This window comes from Trachurus japonicus, chromosome 17 (assembly GCF_045865225.1).
Source record: "Trachurus japonicus isolate A0001 chromosome 17, Traja_1.0".
NCBI lineage: Eukaryota > Metazoa > Chordata > Actinopteri > Carangiformes > Carangidae > Trachurus > Trachurus japonicus.
In genome coordinates, this window is record NC_140923.1 from 33,511,837 (window position 1) to 33,538,626 (window position 26,790).

Genomic DNA, 26,790 nt, shown 5'->3' on the forward strand with positions numbered 1-26,790 from the left:
TCCCTTTAACACGGGATAAAAAGTCAATTTTTTTACCGTATCTGTCAGACAGCCACAATGCTGGCACATGCACAAATGAGATATCACACCATTGACGGGCCACCAGATGAAAATCATGCATTTCGCTTGGTTTGAAAATTGCTGGATACAACATTACAATGTCTAGAAGTACTCAGACATTAAAATGTAACCTGGTTACATATTATACCACTAATGCATTTGTCTTTTGTTTTCTAAAAGTAATTTTCGGGCCGTGATGAAGACTGTTAACTGTAATGGGCGAGTGTGATGGAGAGTGAGTGACAGAGAGGAACAGAGACAGAAGCAGAAACAGGAAGCGAAGGCCTGGGTGTCTGTAAATGCATGCGCACGGTTTATGATTACATGTCCTTTGTGGAGCACATCAACCATTCATGCAAGAGAAACCACAGCAAGATGAGAAATGCCTTCCATGCACTCTCAGGCAGCAGAAAGTGACATTGAACGTTTATATACAAGCTGAAAATCTCATGCTCAGCCGATATGCATCTTACGAGAGACACAGCGCTCATCATTTTCGTCTCAGTGAGCCCCCACCACCACCACCACCATTCCCACCTCCCCCACTTCCCCAATTCTGTGACCACGGTGTCACGGCTGTGTGTAGACTGAGAATAATGGCAGGATGGGAGCCTGATAAATGAGAGCTGATAAATCAGAATCGTGAAGAGAGGTAGCACAATATCAGCTGGAACAGAGGGTGAGCCATCCGACAGATCTCTGCCTGCAGTCAGTGAGAAAGGCAGGGAGGCATAGATCAAGGCCGGATGCTGGTGTGATCGCAAAAAAACCAGGACTGGAGAGCAGGTCGCTTTCACTCCGGTGTGGGTGAAGCAATCCAAACAAATGGATCACATATTACACTTAGAGGACAACAGACTATAGAAATTGGATTGATTGATTTTATGCAGGTGACTAGGTCGTCACACATATACATTAAAGACTGCGTGCGCACATTGTTCGTGCTTCCTGTCATCCAGCCTGCTTACTTATTCATTCGAAGGTAGCATGTAGGGACTGAGAGACCATAAGAAATATGCTCTTGCTGCTGCAGGCCAGAAATTTCTATCGATAGCCTGGGTAGCATCCATCTTCCCAAAGTCCACCAAAGGTCAGGAGCAGCATAACTTAGAAGCTGGTTTGCATCGGATTCTAGTCTGTATTCTGCATGTTTACTGACAGTCCCCCCATGGAGGCTGGGTAGCTCTGTGACACTTGCTCAGACGTTCTCTCTCACACACACACACACACTCGCTGACACACACAAACACACACGCTGAGGAGCTGAGGATGGCTGTCTTGTAAATCTGAAATGGTGAGGGGGTGTTGGTGAAAGCATTGTTTCACAGTCAATAAAAGGGGCCCCAGGGTGCTTGTAAGAACAGCAATCTGCAGCCATTTTCCAAATAGAACATCTTGGGAGTACTCGGGGGTTATAAGTTGAGTTCCTCCTTGTATTTGGAGTTAATATCAAGAATAAAAACTAAAACAATAATCTGCCCAGCACATATTGCAGCATCTAATGGGAAAAAAAAGATAGAGAGTCACTGGAATCAAATGCACACATGAGAGCCAGATTTCAGTTCAGAGTAGACAACAAGGACTGCTGTGGTAGCCAACAAATGATAACACATTGATAATCTATTTATTGCTCTCTATTCCTGAGGTGTTTGCTTTTTTTTTTCTTTCAATATGTGCATTCTGTATGGTAAGGAAATTCACATACACTGGCAGATGAAACCAGTATTATTCCTATCCAAGCTAATTAGCTTTGCACATCATTTTCTGCATATTTAAATTCCCTTGCATTACTATTTTTGTCATTTGTCAGCTAGCTAAAATGTGCAAATGAGATACTGTTTTGAGCAATTATTTCACCCATCCTTGTTGAGCCATATGGCAAATAAATGATAAAAATAAAATGCCTACACACAATAGTCATTCCAATTACGGCTCAGTCAGTCAATGTCAATGATTAAAATCCTCAAATATGTTGTCCTTTAATTTTCCACATTATATATTCCAGCTCTCACTGAAGCAGCTACCTTTTCATTGCATTGTTTAGCGGTCTCTAACGCTACATGTCTATAAATGGTACGACTGTAGGAGCTGTGGATAGTGAAGGAGCTGTATAGTCGCTGCTTTTATGTCCTGGGCTCTCACAGATTGCCAGCATTCCTTCAGGGATAATCCATGTTGTGAAATTGAAGTGCAGTGCAGGAATATAAATTGACATCATCAGATGACAATATAGCAGGGTGGGAGAGCCTGTAAAGGACTTGAAGCTAAGGAAGAGGTAGCCTAGTATTAAAAACTTCACAAATGCACACTGTAGTTTGTGCTGCAGCTGTGTGTCTTATCGGGAGAAAAAGTTTGACATTTTGGGGAAAGTGTTATTTTGGTCTCTAGTGGAGATGTGGAGATAGGCCTACTCCTTCCTTATCTTGTCCGTGAAATCTAAGGCTACAGCCAACTGTCTGCTAGCTTAGCTTCGTTAAGCACAAAGACTGTTAATGGGAAATAGCTAGCCTTATTTTATGACATTTGTTTTATGTGGAGCCAGGCTAACGTTTTCCTCATCTCTTGTCAGATTGGATTCTACCTTTTTTTTTTTTTTGCTAAACTAAGCTAAACTAAAATAAGATGGATGGTTTATGCTTTATGCAACCCAACAAAAAACAGAAAATTATTCTTTTTAACATTCCTGTTTTGTTTCTGTTTTTAGACAGATGTATTCACTTGAAAGCTCTAATGTAGGTCATGTCAAGCAAATTTCTTTATTCTCAGACTGAGCCACTGGGATTCCCCTCATTTCCACTTGGCTTGTACCCTTTTTCTTTTTTTTTTTAAGCTAAGCTAAATGGCCTAGTCTTAAGTCTTAACTACATAAGGCAGACATAAGAGTGCAGTTGATCTTCCTAACTACCTCTCTGTCTGAGATGTACCAAAAATGTCAAACTACTCCTTTAATGGTGCAAAAGAAAAAAGAAAAAGAAAAAAAAACTCCCTCTGAAACAATGTCCTGCTTGACTGCACAGTTGTTAACTCTGGGCACATCTTAGCAATAAAAAGGATTTGATGAAACCTCTTTCAGATGGTGAGTCACTAACCACGTCTGTGCCGGTCTATGATCAAAGCAAAGAAAGTAGTTAGGCAAAAAGATTTAAGTGGTATAACCCCTCTATTAGGAGAGCAGAAACAAAAGGAAGTGTGGAACATTAAAACCAACCATCTCATTTGGAAAAACTAAAACTCAGAGGAAGTGATTTGGCGAAACAAATCTGCCCCCGTCGCAGTTGAAACAACACCTCAAGGTCTTATATAGTTTGTTGTTTAACATCTCATCTGACCGGGCACTGTATAATTTCATGTTGCTTCTGGCAAATGGAGTGAATAGCTATGTATGCTCAAAGATAAGCAATATGCACCCGATGAGGTTATTTGAAAACAACTCTGCAAAACATAACGCCTCAGTTCATTCAGGGGGGAGGTATGAGAAACTACTGGTACTAGAGGTACAGAATGTGGAACTGATTAACACAGACCAGCTACACTGATTACACCAGCTGAAAAACAAAAGGCAAGTACGGTTCACTGGTTATTCTCTAATAGACATTCATTGCGCTTTGTGTGCGGACTACAAAACCAAACTTGCTCTCCCATAATTTGGCTGAATTAATAAGCCATGTCCACATCTATTCAACTAAGGTGCAAGTGGTGGCTCAGAGAATTAAGAGTCCCACAGTAATAGAGGACGGGGAGGGGGGAAGGAAGGGCAGGTGAAGGCTAAGCGGCTGACGCTCTGTGACTTTCATCATCCGAAGACATTGTGCATGTGACAGCTGAACAGATCGTTACCGCTGCTTCCTCCACCACGTACAGTACACACACGCACGCACACACACACACACGGAGATGTCATTCTTGTCCTCATCCTTCCAAGACCCAGGAGTCCAGATACAGTACATGCTGTGTCCCTAGAGGCAGTTTTTTGGTGGCGTTCTTCATTTTGAGGTTCAAGTCCAATCTGACCTATAGTATTTTACAGTACAAATCCCTGATAGCAGCCAGGTGCTGGATGGATTTGGCTTTTCAATGAGCTTTTGACCTTGACTTGGCTTGGGGACACAGATATTTTTTTACAGAGTGAGCCTATTGTTTTCTTCTTCGCCTGCAAGTCAAACAACTCATCATCCTCAGACTTGTACGAGCTTAGAGCATTTTGGTATTTATAAAGTGGGTGCAAGCAACAAATAAATAAGGGTATAAATGATTTATTCCCGCCTCTGGTAAAATATTGTGCACTATATTTTTTTAGATAAAGCTATTGTCCTTTGAGATCGATTGCAGACTTTGCAATCTAATTAAGCCTCTGCAACAATGCTGAGCTTGAGTAAAAACAAATAAATAAAGAGGCAGATTTTAGCTCCAAAATTAGCATTTTATTTGGATGGCTGGGGTCAGAGATGTATAATTTGTTTTCCAGTACACATGGTTATCCACAAGGCTTAAGTCGAAAACCTTTTCCAGTCTTAAAGCTGAATCATTAATTAGTGCCTAGCATGTCATCCCACCCCCCCACCCCCTTTTTGGTACAAATTCAACAGTTGTGCTGACAAGATCACTACTTTTCAATTTTTATCAATGGGTTTTTCTTTTCTTTTTTTTATACAAAAAACTCTCTTAACTTCTACACATTTAAGGTCACCCAGATTTTTTTATTTTTTCACTTTGTAAATAAATTTGGGAAACAACATTTTTCATTTTTGTTGATAAAAACATGCAAAAAACTTGAATTTGTTGTCCAAATTAAACATTTACAAGTTTGGAACTTTTTGCACTTCTTCATATACTACATCAAAAGAAAAAGATAAAGAAAAAAAAAACATTATGTACACACATCTTTTTACAGTGAAGTAAAACTTGAAAATATCAGATGATGACTAAGGCATATGAAGTGTACATAGATTAGACCAAAACAGTTTTTTTTGTTGTTTTTGTAAAATACTACATCACTTCAAAAAAAAAGAAAAAAAAATGCTACAAAAGTATGATTCATAACTCCCTTTATTTGCAACCAGCTGCATAATTTTAATTTTTTAGTGAAAAAGTCTACAAGTCTAGCGTACTGTACAGTGCTGCTCTTTAATTGTTTTTGTTTCCATCCAAGCTAACAGATGATCCTTCATTTTCTTTGTAGTTATTTAAATAATCTTCAACAAACAGGAGCGTTGTGTAACCAAAGAAAAAAAAGCATGTAGAAGCATACCAGAGTGTAACATACTTTGTTTGAAATCACTCCAAAAGTCAGAACCATTAAAGCCTTGAACATAAAACTAATCATTTAGATCCAAAAAAATGTACAAAAAGGCACATTATATCCCAGTGCTTCTGTACTGTGAAATTCAAGTGTAACTGAGCGCATTCAATACCAACAATCCGAGTGGCGACAGTCCACCAGTGTTCCCTCCCACATCCAACTGGACCACAGCCTATGCCTAAGCTTTCAACAAGCATATGTATGCGTAGACTACAACAATAAGCCTAGGTTGGTTTTTGAAAAAATTTCTGAATCAATGTTTATTTTTTGTTTCTTTTCTGTCACAGTTCTGTCACTCTCTCAGGGGAAATATCAGAAGCTGTAGATGTCCATCAACAGGAAATCTTTCCTTTTCTTCATTTTTTTTTCTCCATCTTTACATCATTCAAGAAGTGGCTGTGTATCCTAGTCGTCACTTCCCCCGTACATGTCCGCCAGTTTTCTAAAGCGAGGGCCCCAGTCGTTGAGGTAATCGTAGTCCTGGTCGCCCCCGCTGCTGGAGGAGTTGAGGGAGCTTAGGGAGCCAGCTGTGGAGCCGCTGCCTTCGTAGTCGAACACTAGCAGGGAGTCGTAGGGAGGAGCGGTGGGGTCGTTGTCTGCTGCCTTGAGTCCCTGTACAGAAGGGAAATAAAACCCACGGTTAGATGAAAAGATTAAGCCGTGTCTGCACGCCGACATCGTCTGCAACAAGGGGTGAGCCACGTGAACACGGCCCCCTCCCCCCTGCTGCTGCACAAGAACAGGCTAATCTATCCTAAAACCAGTCAGTAGGCTCTGCCTCCACTTGTTCAGGAAATCGGGCTCTGGTGTTCCCGCGTGTTTCCCTCTGTGTTTTGGTTGGCATTCTCCTGATGTCTCTGGGATGTCGGATTATCCACCGCTTGATCAAAAGCCAAGATTGAGCGTGACCAGCAGCCTCAGTAGAGTGCAATCATCTCCCCCTCCCCCGACTGACCCTTGAGCAAGGCCCCCCTTTCTCTTCAAAGGCAGTACAAGTCCAGCACTCATACTGTGTCATCTATGATCTAGATAGCCATTTCTTTAATATTTCATTTTTATCTGACTCCTACCTAAACAGCAGCAGTAAGGCACAAGACTCAACCCAGGCAGAAATGAGGAGCGCGTGTTTGTGTGTGCGTGCGTGCGTGCGCCACAAACGCGTGCCAGTGTGTGTGTTAACACGAGGCTCCTGGTGCTGGTGGAGCTGGTTCTATTTTGAAGATTGCGCTCGACATTCCCAGAAATCCTCACTGCGCCGTCATGAGAGTTCCTTATGGATTGTTATTGATTTCCAGCCTCATTCTTTAATGGGACTCTGGAGACTTGATGGATTGCTAATCTAGGAGTTGAGCTGTGCTTTGGCCATGAACCACTTTGGAACCAAGCCTGCGTTCTCCCTCTTACTGCCACTCGTGAGGACACCCAACATATAATAAATGAATTAAAAGAGGTAGAGCAACATAACACAAGAGAAACGAGACCTCGGCTCATTGGGAACTTGTCAAAGATTTATTGTTTCCCTTATGCTGCCGTTATAGCGCTGAAATGCTTTCAAATAAAAAGATGGATTGAATTAAAGTGCCTGGGCACTTAGCGATTATTTTCCACTTGTTAGCTTTCGTTAAGTATTTTGCTCAGGGCCGTGGTGCTGATAATTTGGTGGGAAATATGACAGATGGATCGTTCATTACAATTACAACCATAATCGCTCTGCTGGTTATAGCCCCCACTATCTACGACCAAAACCCCACCGGCAGTCTCAAACGATTAGTCAATCACACAACCCCGGCTTCATAATTTCATTAGAAGTGACTCATCCATTGCGCTACAGACAATCACAACTCTAAGGGAAATGTTGAAGTGTCCTAACTTTTATGGAGTCTCTCTGTCCCGCCGATAACAAAAGAGATGTGTAATCAAACCCACTGGTATTTCTATTCACAAGACCAGCTGAAACAAAGCACTATGCAAGAATGCTGAATGCAATCACTTCAGCTTTATTTTCCTCTGTGGCACTGTGTCCACCTGTGACCAACAGAGGTTATGTCACGTTGGCACTAATGTATTTAATGTCACCCCCCCTCTGTGGGAACAGACCAGGAGTTGACTAATAGACCTTTGTTTGTCCGACTGCGGGGTTAAAGTCCTTATGCTAAATCTATGCCTAATTTTTTTGTCCCTCTAATTTAATTAAGAGCCACAAGCTCCTGGGGCGTGTGCACATTTCAGGATGAAGATCAGCCGCCACCACCCCCCCTCCTCACTCCCCCAGTCGCCCCTCCCTCACCACTCATCTCATTGCTCCTCTGGCAGCTAGCCCTCATCAGTTAGGTCAGATTCCAGCTCCATGCGAGCGCTGGAGTTACCATGACTGAGCTTCAGCGACAGTCAGATCTGGGACTAAAAACAGATCGGCGCTGCCTGGTTGCAAGTGTGAGTGTTTTCTGGGTCAGGATGCTCAGAACTTGAGAAAGTCTCAAAGGTCTTGTGAGAATATTAAAATAACAAGGCTGATGAAGGATGGAGCGCATTGTGGAGCTGTTCTTTATTGGACGGGAGCAATTCAACTCCATAACCACTGTTAGGACAAGTGTATTAGGTGTATTCATGACACGACGGTGAGAAGTGAAAATGAGTTGTGCCTGAGTAAAGCGATCTGAGAGATAGATGGTCAGGGAGCAGAGCTGAAAGAGCAAGTTCTAATCTAAAAACATGGGCGCCATCCAAAAACTAGGAGAGAACTCCATTTGTAATGCTGTGAAACTCTTGTCTGTTGGAGCTTGTGAAAAATACATGACTACTCTTTTCATTTTACATTCTCCCTTCATGCTGGAGTCAATGATGGCCTCAGGCAAACGAGGGCACTCTCAACACTGCACTCCGATAGAAAGCCAATGTATTGCTCCTCTCATCTCCTATTTCTATGCTGACACATCTATAACTACTTTGGCGGAAAGTGAAGAGAAAAACAATTATATCTAAGTGAGTTAGCATCATGTACTTTTTGGGCTTGGTACATGTCTGAGCGGATATATATGTGAGATGAGAAAAGTTTCTACTTTCTGCTGGGAAAAGATGGAAACAATTCTAAAAAATAATTGATTCAATTTAAAGTTAAGGTTTTTTTCTCTCTCACCATGAGGCTGTGCTCAACTCCTCAATACTGAGCCAAATTGTTTATTTAGATACAAATTTATTAGAGGAAAGTCACTCAACTTGAAAATGAAATTCAAGCTTTGTGACAGCACTGATCCTTTTCACTTCAGCTCTCTTCCCGGCTCCTAGGACTTGATTTCAGTTTTCAATAACTGTTGCCGGCTGATGTTCTTACCTCATTGATAAAGTCTCCGATGTCTCCGGGGTGGGGTGCTGCTGACCTCATGGGGTACTGTGGCTCGGGGTGGAGGGGTCTTTCGTCTAGACGGCGGATTCCCACCGGCTTGATGGCATCAGGCTCTAACGTGTCCGGCTGCTGGAGCTGACTGAGGTCGTAATCCTGGGGAGCACAGACAGATGGGAGTTAGCACAGACCCCAAACCGAGCGCGTTTATTTACATAGGTAAAAGCGTTCCTGCGTTATTTGGCGGAGAGAGGAGTTCAGCTAAGTTAAAGGGAGATTTTAAAAGTTCAGAACGCAACAAGGGGAGTTGAGGGGACACGAGGAAAACTTTAATCTTCTTGTCTGTGAAGCACAAGCCCAGGGACAATTTGACACATTAAAAGAGCCTCGCAGTGAGGGGGGGCCGAGCTGAGGACCACATCATACGCTGCAGAGTGTTTGTACTTGTGCAGTGTGCTGCAGGAAGGATGTGCAGGCGACTGTTTTGCTCTAATCAATGCCCAGACACGGGATGGTGGATATGCATAAGCCATTGCTAATCCTATTAACATTACCAAGGCAACCTGAATGGCTCGCAGTTTGTGCAAAGTCATGGGCAGGGAAGGAGGAGGAGAAAGAGGGAGAAAGACTGAAAGACAGAAAAGGAGTTAAGAGACAGAAAGAGCCTTGCTGAGCTGAGCTGAATGTCTGGATGGTATCACGGTGACAGCAGATATGATAGAGAAAATGCCATTTGAGAATCAGGGTGTGTGCCTAATAAGCGTGCATGATGGATTGTCCCTCTTTAGAAGATTTTCAGTAATCCATCCATCTCTAATATCCCCCCTTCAAAATTGTCTTTGCTCAGTTGCACATGTACCTACACACACACACACATACACTCCCTCCCAGAAGATAGATAAATAAATACATTAAAAAAAAAGGGCTGCAGACGTTCCGATGTAAAAATAAACGTGAGAATAAATATAAACCCTGTGATGATGCACAAACAACCCAGATATCCAAACACAACAAAGCGAGCGGGCACTTGACAAACACCTACTCAACTCCACGCTAATAAGTATCATCTCAAACTCTAAAACAAACGCATTGATTATTCATGTGTAATTTGATTTCGAAGGGGAATGACAATCACTCCCTGAAGCTGAGCTGCAGGAGAACAATGGTCATCGTGTATCGTCACAATAACCCCATCCATCATCTTTGGTCCATTTCAGGCTGACTCCCGCCCGACCTTCCCTGAGTGTGTGCACACCGTAGGGGTCAGGAGTTGGTGACAGGAATTGCAACAGAGCCGTATAATGGTTGAACTAAGCAGGAAGGTCTAATGACATACCGGTTCCCCTTCAGGGAATTGACTCCTCACACGTACACCGGCCTGGTGAAATGGCTGCCTCTGGCACTCATGACCCACATTCAAACATAGACTGAGATTGAACATTTCCAAGCTGTGTACACTTCATCTGTCGTGAGACGTAGCTGCGGCAATTCTAAACAGGACTGAGTTTATTTATCATCATGCCGACACCGAGCTGGAAGTCTGGTCCCTACCTTAAAATCTAAGGTTTCATTTCAGTTTATTTTCATGGCTGTTGTTTTCAGTCCTATTAGTAATAATAAGATAACACTAATTCATTTTGTGACTGAGGTCTGGCCGATCGGCAACATCTCCAAAACTGAATGCAATAGGATCTGAAACATGAGCAGACATACGATCACACGGGTTTTAAACAAACCCCAAGTTATTTGGAGGAGGAAATTGAAAAGAACAATTAAACTTGTTTCCCCCAAACAGTTTGTTGTAAACATCCATTGCAGCAGACTTACTGGCTCAACTAAAGTGCTGGCTTCTTTACAACATGCTTTAAAGGGGTAGCTGGACGTTTTTGGAAATTCCACATGCTTATTCACTCCCTTGCCGGGAATTAAATCAAAAGATTCATAGCACTCTCATGTCTGTGAGAGCAAAGGAAAAAGGCAGCCGGTTAGCTTAGCTTTGCATGACTGGAGAGAGAGGTGCTGGCAGGTAGATTTAGATACTTTTGGACAAAGCCAAATGAGCCGTTTCCCCCCTTATTCCAGTCTTTGTGCTAATTTAACACTCATATTTACCATGTAGACATGAGCATGTCTCATTCGACATTCTGCTCTTGGCAAGAAGGTGAATAAGCACACATCCCAAGTTTTATAACTAACTACTCTCTTAAATCTCAAATTTCCTGCCCTATTGGACATAGAGCATGATTCCAAATCTTAGCAATTACATATTTTTTTGCTCTGTTAACATAATTGAAATAATGGCCCAAAGTGCAAAAACTAACCCTGTGCTGTAATAAAGAGGAATTATCCTGTAAGAGCGGCTCTCTGACATATTATACTTCCCTTTATCTCAAGTGACAAATACATGAGGCAGTTATACTATCTGCTCAGACAGGTCTCATTTCTTTATGTGGTATTTATTACATTGGATTGAAAAACAAATCAGAACGTATTTCAATTCATGCCTCCAAAGCCACGCTGCCTTAACGTTAATGTGCAGCAAATTATTCTGAAGTCGTTAGAAATAGCAGACGACTCCTCTCCGCCTCACATTTTTATCTTTTTCACCTGCAAACCTGCACACAACGACTCCTTTTCCTTTTCCATGTCCACAGAATGCAGCCAGATCAGCTGTCTGCCTTTGATGAAATGAGTGCTTCACAAACCAATACAAACCAGGGCAATGGCAGCAGCAACTAAAATCATATACTCTGAGAGCGCCCAATGGTCTGACACTTCAATTTCCTCCCCAGCGGGAGATAGGGAGAACAGAGGTGGGCATTATAAAGACCACATCGCCGGGAAAGTCAGGCCCATTTTTTACCCGACACTGACTTCCCTGATTCTGCAGACAAGACCATTTTCTCCTGGCGCCCTGCACTTCTCTGCGCCCGTCAAAATGGAAGCTTGTTTTCCCTCAATAAATTGCTGCAGCCGTTTGTTTGCCTTTGAGGAGTGTTATATCATGCAACAGTTTCCTTTTCAAAGTGTTCTGGTCCACAAGTTTGTGCATTTTGTGTGTGAAAGTGAGGATATGAATACACAAGTGGGTGTACTCCCTCCTGCCTAATCACTGGCAGATGTATAATGGCTTTCCAGTCATATTGTTACCTTAGACAGAGCTTCATTATTGTGCCACAGCAGATGTCTGTCTCCAAATGACATCAGCTTACCAATTACAAGTCTCCAAGGCTAATTTGGCACTGTGCTGGGTCAGCCCAGGGTCTCCCACTCATTTCTGCTATACCTAAGCCTCCGGAGCACTTCAGCTAGCAGCAAGAAAATAGCCCATTTGCTATATTACTGCCTTTTTATGAAATGATTCCGTTCTGCTAACAAGAGGTCATTAGGACAATTGAATTTGTGTCTGAATGTGCCTGATCAGTGCGCAGGGAGATGTGACTTCACAGAGATGTGACTTTATTGATGTCTGTGGCTCTGCATTGCTATTGAGTATATGTGTTTGTGTGTGTTAGGGGGTTGGTGAGTGGGAACCAGTTCCAGCCGAGGAAACATTTCCAATATTTCCAGAGCCGATTGGATCAAAATGTGTTTGCCTTATTGACTCTGGGCTTCGATTCTCAGCTCCTCTCTAGAAAAAAAAAAAGACCATTTCCAATTTCCACCGAAAACTGCCTTGCCCCTCATTGTGACTGAGTGTGAGGTGTATCTTAGAGCAGCATAATGAGCAGGAGTAATACCAGAAAGAATGCAAGTGTGCACCATGGACGCTTGCAGAAAAAAAGACTAGGTGGTCCTCTTTGTCCTTATGCTGCTTCAGTTATACAAAAACTGCTACTGTGCTGCATAGATGTGACCTGAATGTTACCCCCTAACAAAGACCACACACCCTGCACACATGTCACCCTTTCAGAGAAATGTCAGTCTTACTGAGCTACTGCATGTAGGTCAAATGCAACAAGGTAATCCTCAAAAGTCTCAAGTGTTTGTCCACTAATGTAAATATTCTTGTCTGAATGAGTATTACAGAAATTATGAGAGAGGTACTACCTACGACCAATTTATTAGTCAAAAACCCAGCTTATCTGCTGCACCAGTGCTGTGCCAGTTTGATCAAATATGTAGCAAGAAAAAAGCAAACACCCACACAACTGTCGTCAGATTCTGATTTAAATGTTGCTAAATCCTGACTGGTGCTTTTGAGTGTGTATGTGGCAACACCCTCCTAAACCAGTGAGACAGGACAAAGTCAAAGCAGCACAGGCAGAAATCTTTCAACTGGAATAATCACAACTGTTCTTCATTTGGCAAAAAAAAAATCTGTCTGGGAAAATATGTTTTCAGAGCCTTTAAAATATCTGTTGTGTTATGTAATGTTAAAGGAGTCTACTCTCTGTGTGTTCAACAACAGGACTCTTACCTGATCCTCCTCTCCTCCACCTTCCTCGTCGTACTTGAGAATGTTGTCTCTCACGTCATCCTCGGGATCAATGAGGAGCTGCTTGGCCTGACGCTCTTTGTCACGGCGTTTCATCCACACAACAAACATCAACACGAGAACTGACAGAGAGAGAGAGAAAGAGAAAGAGAGATCTCATATTACAAAACATAATAACTTACATATTTTTGTACAAATGTAATCGGATCCGATGTTTTAGAGCTTGGATATGGGCCCTGATCTTTTTTGGTAATCCTACAGTAATCTAGTAGTATCTCAGATAATGTTTAGCTGTCTTTATAATCCCCGTGTGTGGATGTGTGATGTGCTGATTGAGAGAGGCACTGAGACACTCACTGAGGAGGATGATGATGCAGAGGAGGATGGATATGATGGCCCCCGTGCCCAGACCGGCGGCCATGATGTGCTGCTGGTCAGTGCAGTCCCCGTTGACGTCGCACTGACAGACTTTAATCCGCAGGTAGGAGGTGTTGGACATGGGCAGGTTGCCTGAGTCGGTGATGATGATGGGGATCTCGTAGATACCACTCTCAAGGAAGCCGATCTTCAGGCTCATCTGAGCGTAGTCACCTGAGAAACACAGAGGAGAAAAGAATTTTAAAAAAATTGTGACTGATCTATGACGGCTTCTTTTTAGAGGACATGAATATGAAGTGGTGAGAGATTGAGCAAGTTAATGTGATTAAATATAAAATAACATCATGTTTCTTTAGCAGATAATTCTTTCAGAGGGGATTAAACCAAAACTCTGAATAGTCGTTTGTATAGACCATGTTCACAGTACGATTACACACTTATTACCACAAATATGCGGCATAAATTCCTACCTGGAAGTTGCATCAGCATATCTAATCCAAAACATGGTCAGGATTTAGATTGGGAGCTTATAAATCTACTGAATACCTTTTGATAATGCTGCTTAGGCTAAATTCCTAGCTGCGATAATCCAAATGCCATTATCCTATTAAGATATATTCACTGCGTTTCAGCTGACACTATCTAATAGCAAAACACACAACAAATGAGTTCTTCCACTAATGTTTTTGTTTCAAATTAGCATGAAAAATTAATGACTGTTTGGTGAGGTTAATATAATATTACACCGTGGTTCTCTGCTCTACCTGACCCTTCTGCAGTGTGCTTCTGTATTTACACTCCTGTATCATTCTGAATGTTACTCGCAAGGGATCATAGATCAAAAGTTTCACGTTTTAATTAATGGACAACAAACTGCTGAACATTTTATATGCGTACATTGCAAGATATTTTACAGTTTTCTTTCGAATTATTAAGTGTCACTGACTGAAAAAAAGGCTGAAAATTGTCACCTTCTCTCCTTTCACTTTCCACTAATGAATACAAATGAAGGCCAGCGCCAAAAAGATGAATCAATGTCCTTGACAGGTTATCTAAGGAATTTCGCAGCCCAAGGTTTTGCTAATATGTATGTATGGTATAAGTAGCCTGATATGATTCTAATTAGCATTATATGAAAAAATTGTGTGTGTGTGTGTGTGGTGTGTTTCATGTCTTACCGCTGATTCTTGTGATGGTCCAGTTTCTCCGAACATCTGAGGGCCGGTGGGCTAACTCAAAGGCAAACGGCCCTGCGTTCGGGTTCAGGTCTCCGTCCAGGGCGGTGATGTTGATGGCATTTGGCTCTGGCTTTTCGCATATCTCTGTCTCCTGAGGGGATACCCTGGGAGCGTTGTCGTTGATATCGAGCAGGTAGATCTGTAGAGTACCTGTGCCGCTTGCTGGAGGTACACCTGCACGGGTCATAAAATGACACACACACTTAGCGCATACATATTTATGAGAAAAGGGATATTTTTAAAATTTCCATACGGTTAGTAAAATATATTCTATTGAAATTCCAGCCTTCATTTCGCACTCAATATGCATTTGACGGCAGAAAGTAAAGTATGAAGTTCATTCTTTGGATCTCCTGGTATAAAGACACTCTAAACAGCTATTTACTCTAGTGGGAGAAGTCCCATCCAAACTGCATAATGATCTGAGAATCTAATCTCAAGTGAGGAGGTAGACCGAAAGAGGGAGATATCAAAAAATTTGGCCAAAGTGTGTGTGTTCATGTGTGTGTGTGTGCCTGAGGAACGTCTTCCTGACGAAGGACACGGGATGGGAATACTAAAGCAGACAAACAGAGCCCACTGTCGCTTCTCTCAGGCTCCTCTATGTATTCACTCAGCTAAGAGGCTTTTTTACCATTCAGGCCACGCTCAAAGGAGCTAGTCATCCAATCCTGACCCATTAATGCTGAGAAACCTCTTTATTGGTAGAGTTTTTAAGCCTATTGGCCTAAGCTATGCTCCGGAGAACAGGGTAAACCTGAACAGAGGTAAATCCCACCAGTGCAGGGAAGAGGTGAATATATCCCCGTGCTGGATGGTTCTGGGATTGCTAGCACATTAACCTTCAACTAAGATGGTCAGCGCTCCAGACAGGCCAAGTGCCTAGTTGACCTTCAGGCATGTTGGATGTCATTGTGTCTGTAACTGAGGTTCTTTTTTTTTCCACCAACACTTTCAGGGTGTTTGTGCACCAGCTTTGGTTGAAAAAACATCACAGAGGTAGTCAAAGTGATGCTAGGTGGAAGATTGACCTTTGAGAGGGAGGCTACATTAGACATGTGCTAGGCTTCCTTTGGAAAAGGCAGCATTATCTCCTCCTGAATGCTCTGACAATAATGGCCTAGAATAGAGTGCTTGTGTAACAGCCTGGCTAAAACACCTAGACCATGTAACCAGTGCATCACAGGACCTCAACAAGGTATTTTTGGCATCCGCAGTACCATTTCTACAGTTACTTACCACTGTCAGAAGCCAGGAATGTTGCGTTGTACAAACTGTTCTTCACATAAGGTGACTCTCGGTCCAAAATGGCAATTGTTGTGATACGACCAGTGTTGGGGTCAATCCTTAGCCAGTTGGCTGGATCTGAGAGCTTGGAGTATCTGGAGGGAAGAGGGGGAAATAGAGATTTATACACTCAGTTCATCTGCTTTAAGATGAATATTTCCACTTGGGAGTTATTTGGAAGTTGTGATAATGTTTAAAAACGGTTGAATTTTGTTTTCTGCAGTGGGATGATGGATTTAGTCTCTATTACCATCTTAGCATCTCTTTCTTGCATGCTTTTGTTTTCATTTGTTGACACAGAATAAATATTTTAGATGTCATACATTTTACATAATTATTCTAACTTTTGAGAACTGCCTGTCAGGGGAGACCAAACTAGCTTGTTGTTATCAGTAGCTCAAACTAATTTGTAGGACAAACTGTGGAATTAAAAAGCTAGATTATTTCTAATGGACTGTTTTCAGGCAGATAAACTCTACCACGGCCAAACAGCTGTGCCGCAAGATGTCTGATGATGAAAAGGGAAAAAAAAAAAGGACTTGCTCAACAAGAATGAGATGGAGGCACGCTGGTTGCTATAGTGTTATTCCAGCAGGAATGATGGAGAAACAGTCTGAGTGTACAGTACTCACCCCATGACATTATTCTACAATGATTTAGGGCAGCGGTACTCAATAGGCGGCCCGCGGGCCGCATCCGGCCCGCCGAACCTTCCAATCAGGCTCGCGACTGAGTTCTACTAGTTTACATATTACTGTATACTGTATTTCTCGCGCTCCGTGCGCCTGTAAGTCAATGCGCTGGGACATAGAAACACGTGCGGCGCGTTTGTGTGTGCCTGTGAGGCGCTGCACTGGGATACAGAAACTCTGACGAACCCAAATCACCATGTGCGAGTGTTTGGGGAGCGGGCTGGACTGCAGGGTTTTCCCTGCCTGTCTGGGGTGATTTTCACCGCCGTCTTGGTTCAACTGTGTGTGCATCATGCATGGGGGGCCGTTCAGATGAAGCGTCTTTTGCGCGTGCTCAAACCCATTCAATGTAGCCGCGCGTCATGCACGCTCACAACTCAAAAGCCGTGGCCGCGCGCATTTGATGAGACGCAATTGTTTTTTCGTGCACGTCCACGGCGCACAGCTGCACGACCTGCTTCTCCCCCGCTGTTGTGTCCCGGTTCCCTCGGCCTGTGTCTCCTACTGTTTCCCACTGAGCTCTGCCTCGTTTGACAGGTGAAGGAAGCCCATGTGTGGAAAGACGTCGCCTCCGAGATGTAGAATGTGTATTATAGAAGAGAAACACACATTTCAGGACCAATGACTTGTATCCTCAGAACAGAGTCAGACATGTCCTGTGATGGTCAGGTCATATTTAAGTTGAAAATCACAGGGCATGTCTGAGGATACAAGTCAGCTGTGTAAAGCTCCAGCATGATATGTAAATGATGATATGATAATGTCAAGACATTTAGCCTACAAAACACCATGAAGTGTATAAATAAAGATGATGTGCTTACAAGTAAAATAATTTTTTTTTAATTATTAGACAAAAAAGGTGAATTTAATTTCAATCTAGGCCTATTTGAATGTTCGGCCCCCAAGGTGTCTGTTAAAAAAAATTCTGGCCCTTTGACAAATGTATTTGAGTACCCCTGATTTAGGGGGTGTTACATTAATATACCTACAAGTGTACTTATGCCCTTTTCAGCTGATTGTTTTAAAAATGTAAAATGTAATTTAAACCTCTGTGCTGAATGTCTATGTGCTGCCATTCTTGGCCAGGTCTCTCTTGGAAAAGAGATCTTTGATCTCAATGGGACAAACCTGGTTAAATAAAGGTTATACTGGTAATAATAATGATAATGATAATAATGTTTAAGTGGGAAGTGGAGCAAATCTAGAAACTGAACCCGTTTCCTTCTATCAAATTCTTCCAGTTTCTCTTTCTATTGCAAAATACCTGATGCTTTGCTGCATGAAGCGATCAGGGTCTTGTGCAGTGAAGGTAGTCAGAGTTGACTCGGGCATCATTCCTTCCTCGAGCTTAATGAGTTTGGGGTTGGGCTCGAAGTAGGGGCTCTCGTTGACATCTATCACTCTGATGGAGACGGTGGCAGTGGACTGACGAGGGGAGTGGATGCCTCTGGCCAGGGGAATCTCATTCTTCGCTTCCACTGTCAGCACATACGTCCTACTGATTTCATAGTCAATAGGCTAGAAAAACAGAAAAGGGAGCGAATAGAGGGAGAAAATCAGAAACAAGACGCAGAACCAATGAAATGACATGACACATTTGGTTATATGAAACTGGTGAGAGAGTTATGCAAAGAATGAGGGCTTTTTCTTCCTCTTGGCTAAAAAACTATTATTGTGAAAGCTCACTGTAGATAGTGAGAGGAGATAAAGCGACTATGTCCTTTTGTGGCCAGCTCAAGGATACGCAGCAGCAAGAGAGCTGCTGTAAGAGGTGTGCAACCAACCAATTTTATCTCAAATGTGTTCTGAATCTCAAAATTGTGTTTTATGTTTTAATAATGTATTATGTATTTGAACTGACACAAAATTCAAGCAGAGCATTTTCTATTGGCTCTAACCTCATACTAAGCACAACATTTAAAGAGTCTTTACTTCTATCAAATTCAATAGAATAAAAACAATTCCCTACATGTGAGAGACGTACAGTGACAGAATATGACAAAAAATAATGCAGAGCCAACTACCCCCAACCCTTTCACTGTAACATTATATACAATGGCATAGCAGTGTGATTTACAAATCATCTCTGAGGCGAAGGGCGGAGTTTGAAGGGGGAGGGGGCTTACCTTGACGACCGTGACCAGGCCCTCGTTAGTGGTTGGATCAGTGGGCACGGAGAACCTGCCACTGGGGTCGCCCCCGGTGATTTTGTAGACAGCGTTCCAGGCTGGTGTGTTGGGCTGGTCCTTGTCAGTCACCGTCAGGTTGGCCACAATGACATTCACACGGTTTTCAGGCACCTCGCCGAAAAACTGCATGAATAAACCATGAATGCACAGAACAGCGAGCTGTTAGCGATACTGCTGTGGCAGCAGAAAACACACCGGGCCGTGCCTTACACAGCACAGCAGGACCAATCTCGGGTAAATAGACATCTAAGGTAACTTATCATGTCGTCATGGTCATCTCATTCCCTGCTCTCCCCTGATAGCGCAACAGTAGCATTACAAATTTCAGTGATTCGCGAGCACGGTAAGTGCCTCCTTCACTCGGGCAGACATCCCGATAGCAGTATGTGTCAACATTTGGAGGGGGGGATATAACACTTTGCACATGGCTGGCTACTTGTGTATCTGTGTGACTTCGGAAATGCTGGGCAAGCAGATCTAGGCAAGTGAGCAGAACTGATGGTTCAGTGCATATATCCACATTGGGGTGACATGAGGGTCCTTGAGATGCTTTTCTCTCACTCAGATCACTGTGTTGCATTAGATATGAGTTTGTTTCTTACCGTCTCAGCAGTAAACTCTGGCGGATTGTCATTAACGTCGGTGACTCTGATGACAGCGGTGGCTGTGTTGGAGAGACCGTACATAGGGTTGCCTTCCATGTCAGTAGCCTGGATGATCAGTGTGTACTGGGGCACTTTCTGGAAGGGAAAAGAAGAGAAACAATACTAGGATTAAAACACAATTCTCTGTAAAGCAATGATGAAGCCACTTTAACAGTGTAGTTGTGAGGATGCGTTGTTATTGTGAACTATACATTATGTTGACCTTTTTGTTTATTTTATAATATATAATGTCTCTGTTCATGTACGCAAATGAGGATAAGCAAAAGATTAGAAACACTGTTGTAGATATTTCAATTCATTACAAAACTACCACAAATTACTGCCCCAAAAATGACCTCACGGTTGAATCAACACCTCTGACTGAGTGTCAGCAAAAACTGAGCATTTTAAGCTCCATGAAGATTTATTTCTGGGCTATTGTATTGGATTATGCTACACTCTCTTCCCTAATAAAACGGTAACTCAATGTGCAGGAGTATTAATGTTTTCAGCTAAAATGAAACAAATCTGAACTGGATAGCTTCTTAATTATGATGGCTAATGGTGGCATTTTATATGAGTCTGATTACTCCTTATGGGAGTATGTGAGTTTGGGAGTGGATGTGTGAAACTTACACCTCTGCTATGTACAACATCATGAAGCTAACAAATGACTCTTTTCACATTAAAAGCCACTCAGGTGACGGACCAGTTGCTAGGTAATGAGAGTCGGGCAAATTACTTTCATGGTGGCAACTGGCAGACATAAAACGGCGGCCCCAGGGCAGAAGTGATTGAGCAGCCACCTAGCCAGATTGCCCTCGCTAGAATTGCACCAACTGGCTCCAGCTTTCTATATTATTTTATTTATTTTCTCAAACTGCCATGCGATTCAATTAAATTAGAGAGTGGTAGCGTTTACAGCACAGGAAATAGAGAGAAAGAAAATGCAAGTAAGGCCTCTGCTTTAGAGGGGGGAAAGAAATGAAGGCAAGAATGAGGGAAGGGAAACATTTAGCTGCTCAGTGATGCACGCTGCATCCTTGTAAGAGTAAATAAGTGTGAAAGAGCCAAGTCCATTCCCCATCCCTACTTCTCATTTAGCTGATAATCAGCAAAATTCACTTTGGCTCATTAGCTCTCAGACAGTCTGGATATTAGCAAAGATATTCAAGCTGTGTTTTGTCATCATATAAAAAATGCACAACCCATTTATGTAAACATGGAAAATGAATATGTTGATGCGCATCTACAACAGGCAGCAAACGCTGAACAAAAATTAGTTCATATAATGGATGGCCTCGCTAATGAAGGTTTCACTTAAATGCCGACAATTTATAGGTCTACATTCATAAATGCTAAATAGAGAGGGGATTGGCAACAGCATTATAGTATATGAAAGCTATCTCATAAAGAGGTGTAGGAGAAGGTAAAGAGAGAGAGTGATAGAATGAAGGAAAAAAAATGTTTTTGTGTCAGTCACCTCTCTGTCGAGGCCAGCTGCCACCGTGATGATGCCTCCTGTTTTATTGTTGATGGTGAACATATTGGAGGTTGGACTCTCTGGATTCTGAGACAGGATCTTGTAACGCAGCATCCCATTTGCTGTTTTAGGGTCGTCTTTGTCAACAGATGTAACTGTCATGACAAATGTTCCTACAAGATAAAAAGACAAGATGCAAACATCATGAATTCATGAAAAGAGCTATTAAAAACTGTATAAGTTTCATGATTTTGTTATATAGGCACTGAATGTTCTTTCTGATGATCTCAAAATACCAGTGAATGCTTTAAAACAGCAGAAGCAAAGTTAACAAAGTGGCCACCCCAGGAATTCTATCAATGCTGTTTGATCGGCTAACAGTCTGGCAACATGTGAGGGTGGAGGCTCAGACTACAGCCGATCGTTTGCTCATACAGTGTAGTGCTGCGCTCTGCTTTATGCTGTATATTACCTGGCTTGGAACCCTCTGGGACACTGCCATTCCAGATCTGATGGGTGAACTCGGGTCTGTTGTCGTTCATGTCGATTACATTGATCACAATGTCAATAGGGTTTTCTACCTGGTTGCCGTTCAGGTCCACTGCATGGGCTCTCAGCTGGAGGAAAACACAAACACATCTGGACTGTAGGACTGTTCAGGCAAGGACTGTTATCAACTGAACAAACAATATGTTGGGAGAACCCACTCGCTGAATATCACCCGTTAAACTGCTGTGATAATTAACCCCACAAACCATAATTAAAATCTTTCAGTGCATACAGAAGAGCAAACGTTCGTGAAAATCCTCTTTATTTCAAACTGATGTGACCAAGAGATGAACATTCTCTTGTAAAGAGCAAGTTTTTCCCACTACTAGCTCTGGCACATGCAGGGCAAAAAGACGGAGATTAGATTTAGTCTGATAACTGCCAGAGTCCACAACAACACAGGCATTCTAGCTGCATTTTTATGGCTGTCTCTTGAAACAATACACCCCATTGCAGTTGCCGCACACTGGGTCAACACAGGTTCAGCTGTGTTTTACCAAAACAACTCCTATCTACTGAAATGTTTTGCACTTCAAGTACATGTTTTTTTCATACAGACACATGCAGGTTTGGTGCCTGACACAGGATTCGTGCTTTTGAATACATTTAAAAAAATACAGTATATAGTGAAAATTTACAGGCTCCGAACAGTATAATATACCAAATATGTACATGTTTATCTTTAGCTACTCCTGTCGTTCTACTGTTTACAGTTCAATTACAGTTTACTGAAACTGCAACAGCGAGGATGTTTAGAAGCCTTTCGCTCTGAGTCATTTGTGACCTTCAAATATCACTCAAGTAGATTCTCATTAGAGAAATACATGTTCAATCGTTTTACTAGCATTATGTCTACCAGTTTATGTTGAGGCAAAAGAAAATATACCATTAAGAATGAAGCTATATAATTCAAAGCCCATAGCAATGTCACAGAAGAACCACTAATGAGTAAAGCAGCTCTACAAGGAGCTGGGTTTCTCGTAATGTATTTAACACATACACCCCAATTCATTCATCACATCACTAGTCAAACATCATGTTAAATCCCTTAAATTCTCAGACGGATAAGTCAGATTTCCTAGGAGACCCCGGGCTTTATTGGGTCTGAGGAGGCAGTTTAGGCTACACATGACCCTTGAGCACATGCCAACTGGCAGGAATGTACAGCACTGTGAGAGAACACATTTCTCTTGATAAAGTGGGCTGGAAAAACAATTTGCAAATAATAGAGATGTCATTACAGAGAGGTTTTTTTTTTTTTTGGTATGAGCTATTGTGTCAGACTTACATGGAAGTTGGGGATGTGCTCTCGATCCAAGGGTTTGTTTACTGACAACTCTCCAGAGATTGGGTCGATGATGAAGATGCCGTTAGGAGGCTGATCAGCGCCGGGGCCTGTCACACTGTATCTGAGGGACCGGCTTTTGTCATGGTCTGACCGAATCTGTGGGTGTAAAGATGTATTTATTTATTAATAAATGCTTCATAATGTCAACTAAAACCTGAAACATAACAATTTTTGAGGCACATATTGATGTTAGAGAGTTTAAAGGAATCTGATGACAAAAGTTTTTGTTTATATAAACAATCCTTTTCATTTAGGATAAATTAAATCTGGTGATATGCTAATTAACATGCAATTAACTAATAACCTTAATAACCTAATTAACCTTTTGTATTGTATTGTAACACCAACCTGCCTAGAGGACTCCAGATGGAAATTAGCCCTCGGGCTACAATCTGGCACATTTACAGGTACTACGGTACATGTTCATTAATGTGCATTGTCCTGACTTCTAAATAAATAAATAAATAAATAAATAATATGGCAATAATAGAAGAATGCATTAAAAATTACAGCTTCTACTGTACTTAAGATAATCAATCTTTATTTTCTAATTATTAACATTCAGTTACAAAGTATCAATATGATCAACAATAAATAGAGATAAGCAAATCAGACTTAGCTATACCCGGCAAATTTGTATTATTCAATTATTTATAGAAAATCCTGTAGATTTACGCATTCATTGACAAGTCATTTCAGCACTGGTTTAAAAATAGTGTGCTATGTAAGTAAAAGAGTGCATATACAGACTGTGTGTGTCTGTGTAGTATTGAAGTTCTGTCTTGGCTGTGCTGTCTATCCTGTTTGCCCTGTAAGCCGAGACCCTCTGTGCCTACACCCCAGATCCATGCTGAGCAAACAAAGTATTTCCTCATCCTGATATCATCCACTAAAGCCCAGAAACATCCCTTCTAATATGGCCGGATTAAATATAATACATACAAATGGCATGAACGGGACTTAACATTCTGTAAGAAAGTCAACTTCATTTGCTGAAAAAGAATCTATTTCTTCTTAGTATAGCTTCTTTAAGTATTGCTTGTCCTCTGTCAGCCACCCACACCCAGCCCCGACCAGAGATTTTTTGCAAATGAACTGGGCCATGCCTGTCCTTGAGCCATGATAAAAGGACTATAATATCTCAACAGGCAACTGAGGCACAATTGTGCTGGTAAGCACTTCAGATTTCTCCTTACTTATAAATAATACCATGTTACATTGGAACCAAATGCCTCCTGAAAGAACAGATAAATAATAAATTGTAAAAAAAAAAAAAAAAAGGAAAGGCGCCGACCTTTAGCAAAGTGCTGTAAATATAAGCATTTTGTCGAAGGCATAAGTCTCATGTCTGTGACCCTCTGGGTAGAGCTTGGGGCAGCAGGGGTCTACAAGGTTGTCAAATCTAGCAAAAAACATTTCATTTGGAGTTTTGAGAGCTGTATACACACATACATATATATATATATATATATATATATGTATGTATGTGTGTGTGAGTGTGTGTGTATGTGTATGTATGTATAAGCATGTGCTTGAGTGAGTTACGTTACCCGGACAAGCTCTTGTGGGAATGGACCTCGCGAGTTCTCAGGGACATTGATTGGGGGGATGACCCAGTCTCTCTTCATGCGTTTGAGTTCGCTGTCTGTGTTTCGTGACGGGAACACTATTTCCTTCAAATCCGTGGACATGACTGGAGGGACGGCAGCTTCCTGGACCTGTGAGAGGGAAACGATTTAGTTCGAGAGCCGGGTGGGTGGCGATCACATCTATGCAGTAAAGCTTAACAATGTACATTTTTTAGCCATGCTAGCAGCACAGCGTTATGGATGGCAATTATGTTGGTCCAGGTAAAACTACAACGTAGATGGCCGCGAACTTAAGTGCAGCCTCACAGAGCTGCTGTTGTATAGCTGTGGAGTCTTGTTATTATGTTTACCCTGTGGGAGTGAAAGCCTTAATCCTGATTATGTAATTACTATGATCAACAGCACAACACCTTATTGCAATGGTAGGTTGACCGATTCCCTTTTGGTTACACAGTGAAAATGATATGGTAATAAAGCAAACGTTCTGCCTTTTTCTGCAAAAAAAAATCTAATAACCTCTTCCAAATGCAATACCTACTCTAAATGTGCATTCAATGAAATAAATCCATTCTTTCTTAACTTTCTTTGTAGCTTAAAATATCCACAGTTCAGTGTGTGATGATGTGCTTTGAAACACTTTGGTGTGGCTACTGCGGCAGCCGCACAGCACCGACGCTGGTTTGCTTTAAATGTCAGACCTCTTCTTATGTGCTGATAAAATGCACCCACACAGACAGACCAGCTTCCATAATGGATCTGCCATCCTCCCTCGGCTGTAATGAATGAGATTTGAAACAAAGGAGGATGGTACCTGCAAGCCAGACACTAAACACACAGATGGCTCAAATTGCCTATGCCGCTCCAGAGACTGAGAAGACTGAAGTAGTGCCAGAGAAAGTTAAAATAACCTTGAACAAAACACGGCGGGAAAGAAAACAGAAAAACAATATGTAAAATCCGTCAATGTCAGTGAATGATAGCTGGGATTTCAATGGAACTGTCACATCCTTTGAAGTACCTTCCTCACTGTTTCCTCTAATTATTTGAATGTTGATTGGTTGTGAGGTACTCGAGGCCAGGGAAACTACCACAAAATGTCCTGTGCAAACACAGAAATTAATTACCACTTTGCCACCTTATATCGTGACCCATATCCCACGTTCCCCCTCCTCTAACATCTGGGGAGCTGTCGCAGAGCTTCCACTAATCATGTTTGAAATCCGATTATGCTGCTTTCACACATTGGAAATGCAGAGAGGCAAGCGGACAGATAACGAAGGGGCACGCTTCAGAAATATCTATTACCCTATTAAAATGGGTGCGGGTGAGAGCCGTAATTATTTGCAACCTGCATCTGGAATGATGAATGGCACTGTGGGTTTGCTCAGCCCAACGCACATCTATCTCTGGTGCTCTGGAAGTCTGCACCCATCCACACCATCAGAACCCCCTCCATCTTCTGACTATTAGTCTACTTCAGAGTCCAGGAGAGTGTTAGGTTGAGCGTTCAGCCCGAGTGTGTGTGTGTGTGTCTGTATGTGTGATTGTGTGGAAAGGACTACGCATGTGTGTATTTGCCCTTTTAGAAAAACTACCTCTTTTAGATTCAGATTTTCCACTCACATACTGCGGTGGAGCTGAGGTTCTGATAGAGATGGAGATAGTGGGTGAGGAAACTCTCATGTTAATGAGGATATTGTTTGGCTGCCATTGATTAAAATGTTTCCCCGAGGCTGCAGCATTCGTGGCACTAATAAAAAAAAAAAAATGTAATCGCTCATGTGATTAAGAGATGCATGATGATTCATGACAATAATTGTGCTGGAGGGGGAGAATAGCCGCCGATGACCTCATAAACTCACAAGATACAGGAAAGTCGATCCCTGATTTTATTATGGACACTGGACAAATTCAACAACTCTCATCAGATGCAGATCAGACACTGATGATACAGCTGATAGTGGGGGGGTGCGTGGCGCAGTGGTTAAAGTGGCCGCCCCATGTAGAGGCTACAGTCCTCAACACAGGCGTCCCCGGTTCGAATCCCACGTCGGGCAGACCTTTCCTGCATGTCGTTCCCCCTCTCTCTGCCTCCCCCTTTCCTGTCTATCTCACTGTGTGCTAGGGCTGTCCCAAACGATTATTTTTCTCCCGATTAATCTATCGACTATTTTTTCGATTAGTCGATTAGTCTAACGATTAATTTTTTGACTAACGATTATTTTTTGGTTGACGATTAGTCATAAAAAAACACTT

At 42.1% G+C, this 26,790-nt stretch overlaps 1 protein-coding gene across 1 annotated transcript in view; it reads right to left on the reverse strand.

Annotated features, from left to right (window-relative positions):
* Positions 1–4,688: 4,688 nt before the first annotated feature.
* cdh2 (cadherin 2, type 1, N-cadherin (neuronal)) overlaps positions 4,689–26,790 on the reverse strand; it is a 63,866-nt gene continuing 41,764 nt past the window's right edge. Inside the window, exons 4-16 of the mRNA XM_085805274.1 lie at positions 24,496–24,663; positions 22,886–23,041; positions 21,521–21,665; positions 21,049–21,221; positions 19,524–19,661; positions 18,859–19,044; positions 17,997–18,250; positions 15,993–16,135; positions 14,694–14,927; positions 13,495–13,728; positions 13,120–13,259; positions 8,691–8,855; positions 4,689–5,971 (exon numbers count right to left, since the gene is read on the reverse strand). Coding sequence (XP_085661400.1) covers positions 5,765–5,971; positions 8,691–8,855; positions 13,120–13,259; positions 13,495–13,728; positions 14,694–14,927; positions 15,993–16,135; positions 17,997–18,250; positions 18,859–19,044; positions 19,524–19,661; positions 21,049–21,221; positions 21,521–21,665; positions 22,886–23,041; positions 24,496–24,663 — 2,343 coding nt within the window. The 3' untranslated portion in view covers positions 4,689–5,764. The remainder of the gene's footprint in view (positions 5,972–8,690; positions 8,856–13,119; positions 13,260–13,494; positions 13,729–14,693; positions 14,928–15,992; positions 16,136–17,996; positions 18,251–18,858; positions 19,045–19,523; positions 19,662–21,048; positions 21,222–21,520; positions 21,666–22,885; positions 23,042–24,495; positions 24,664–26,790) is intronic.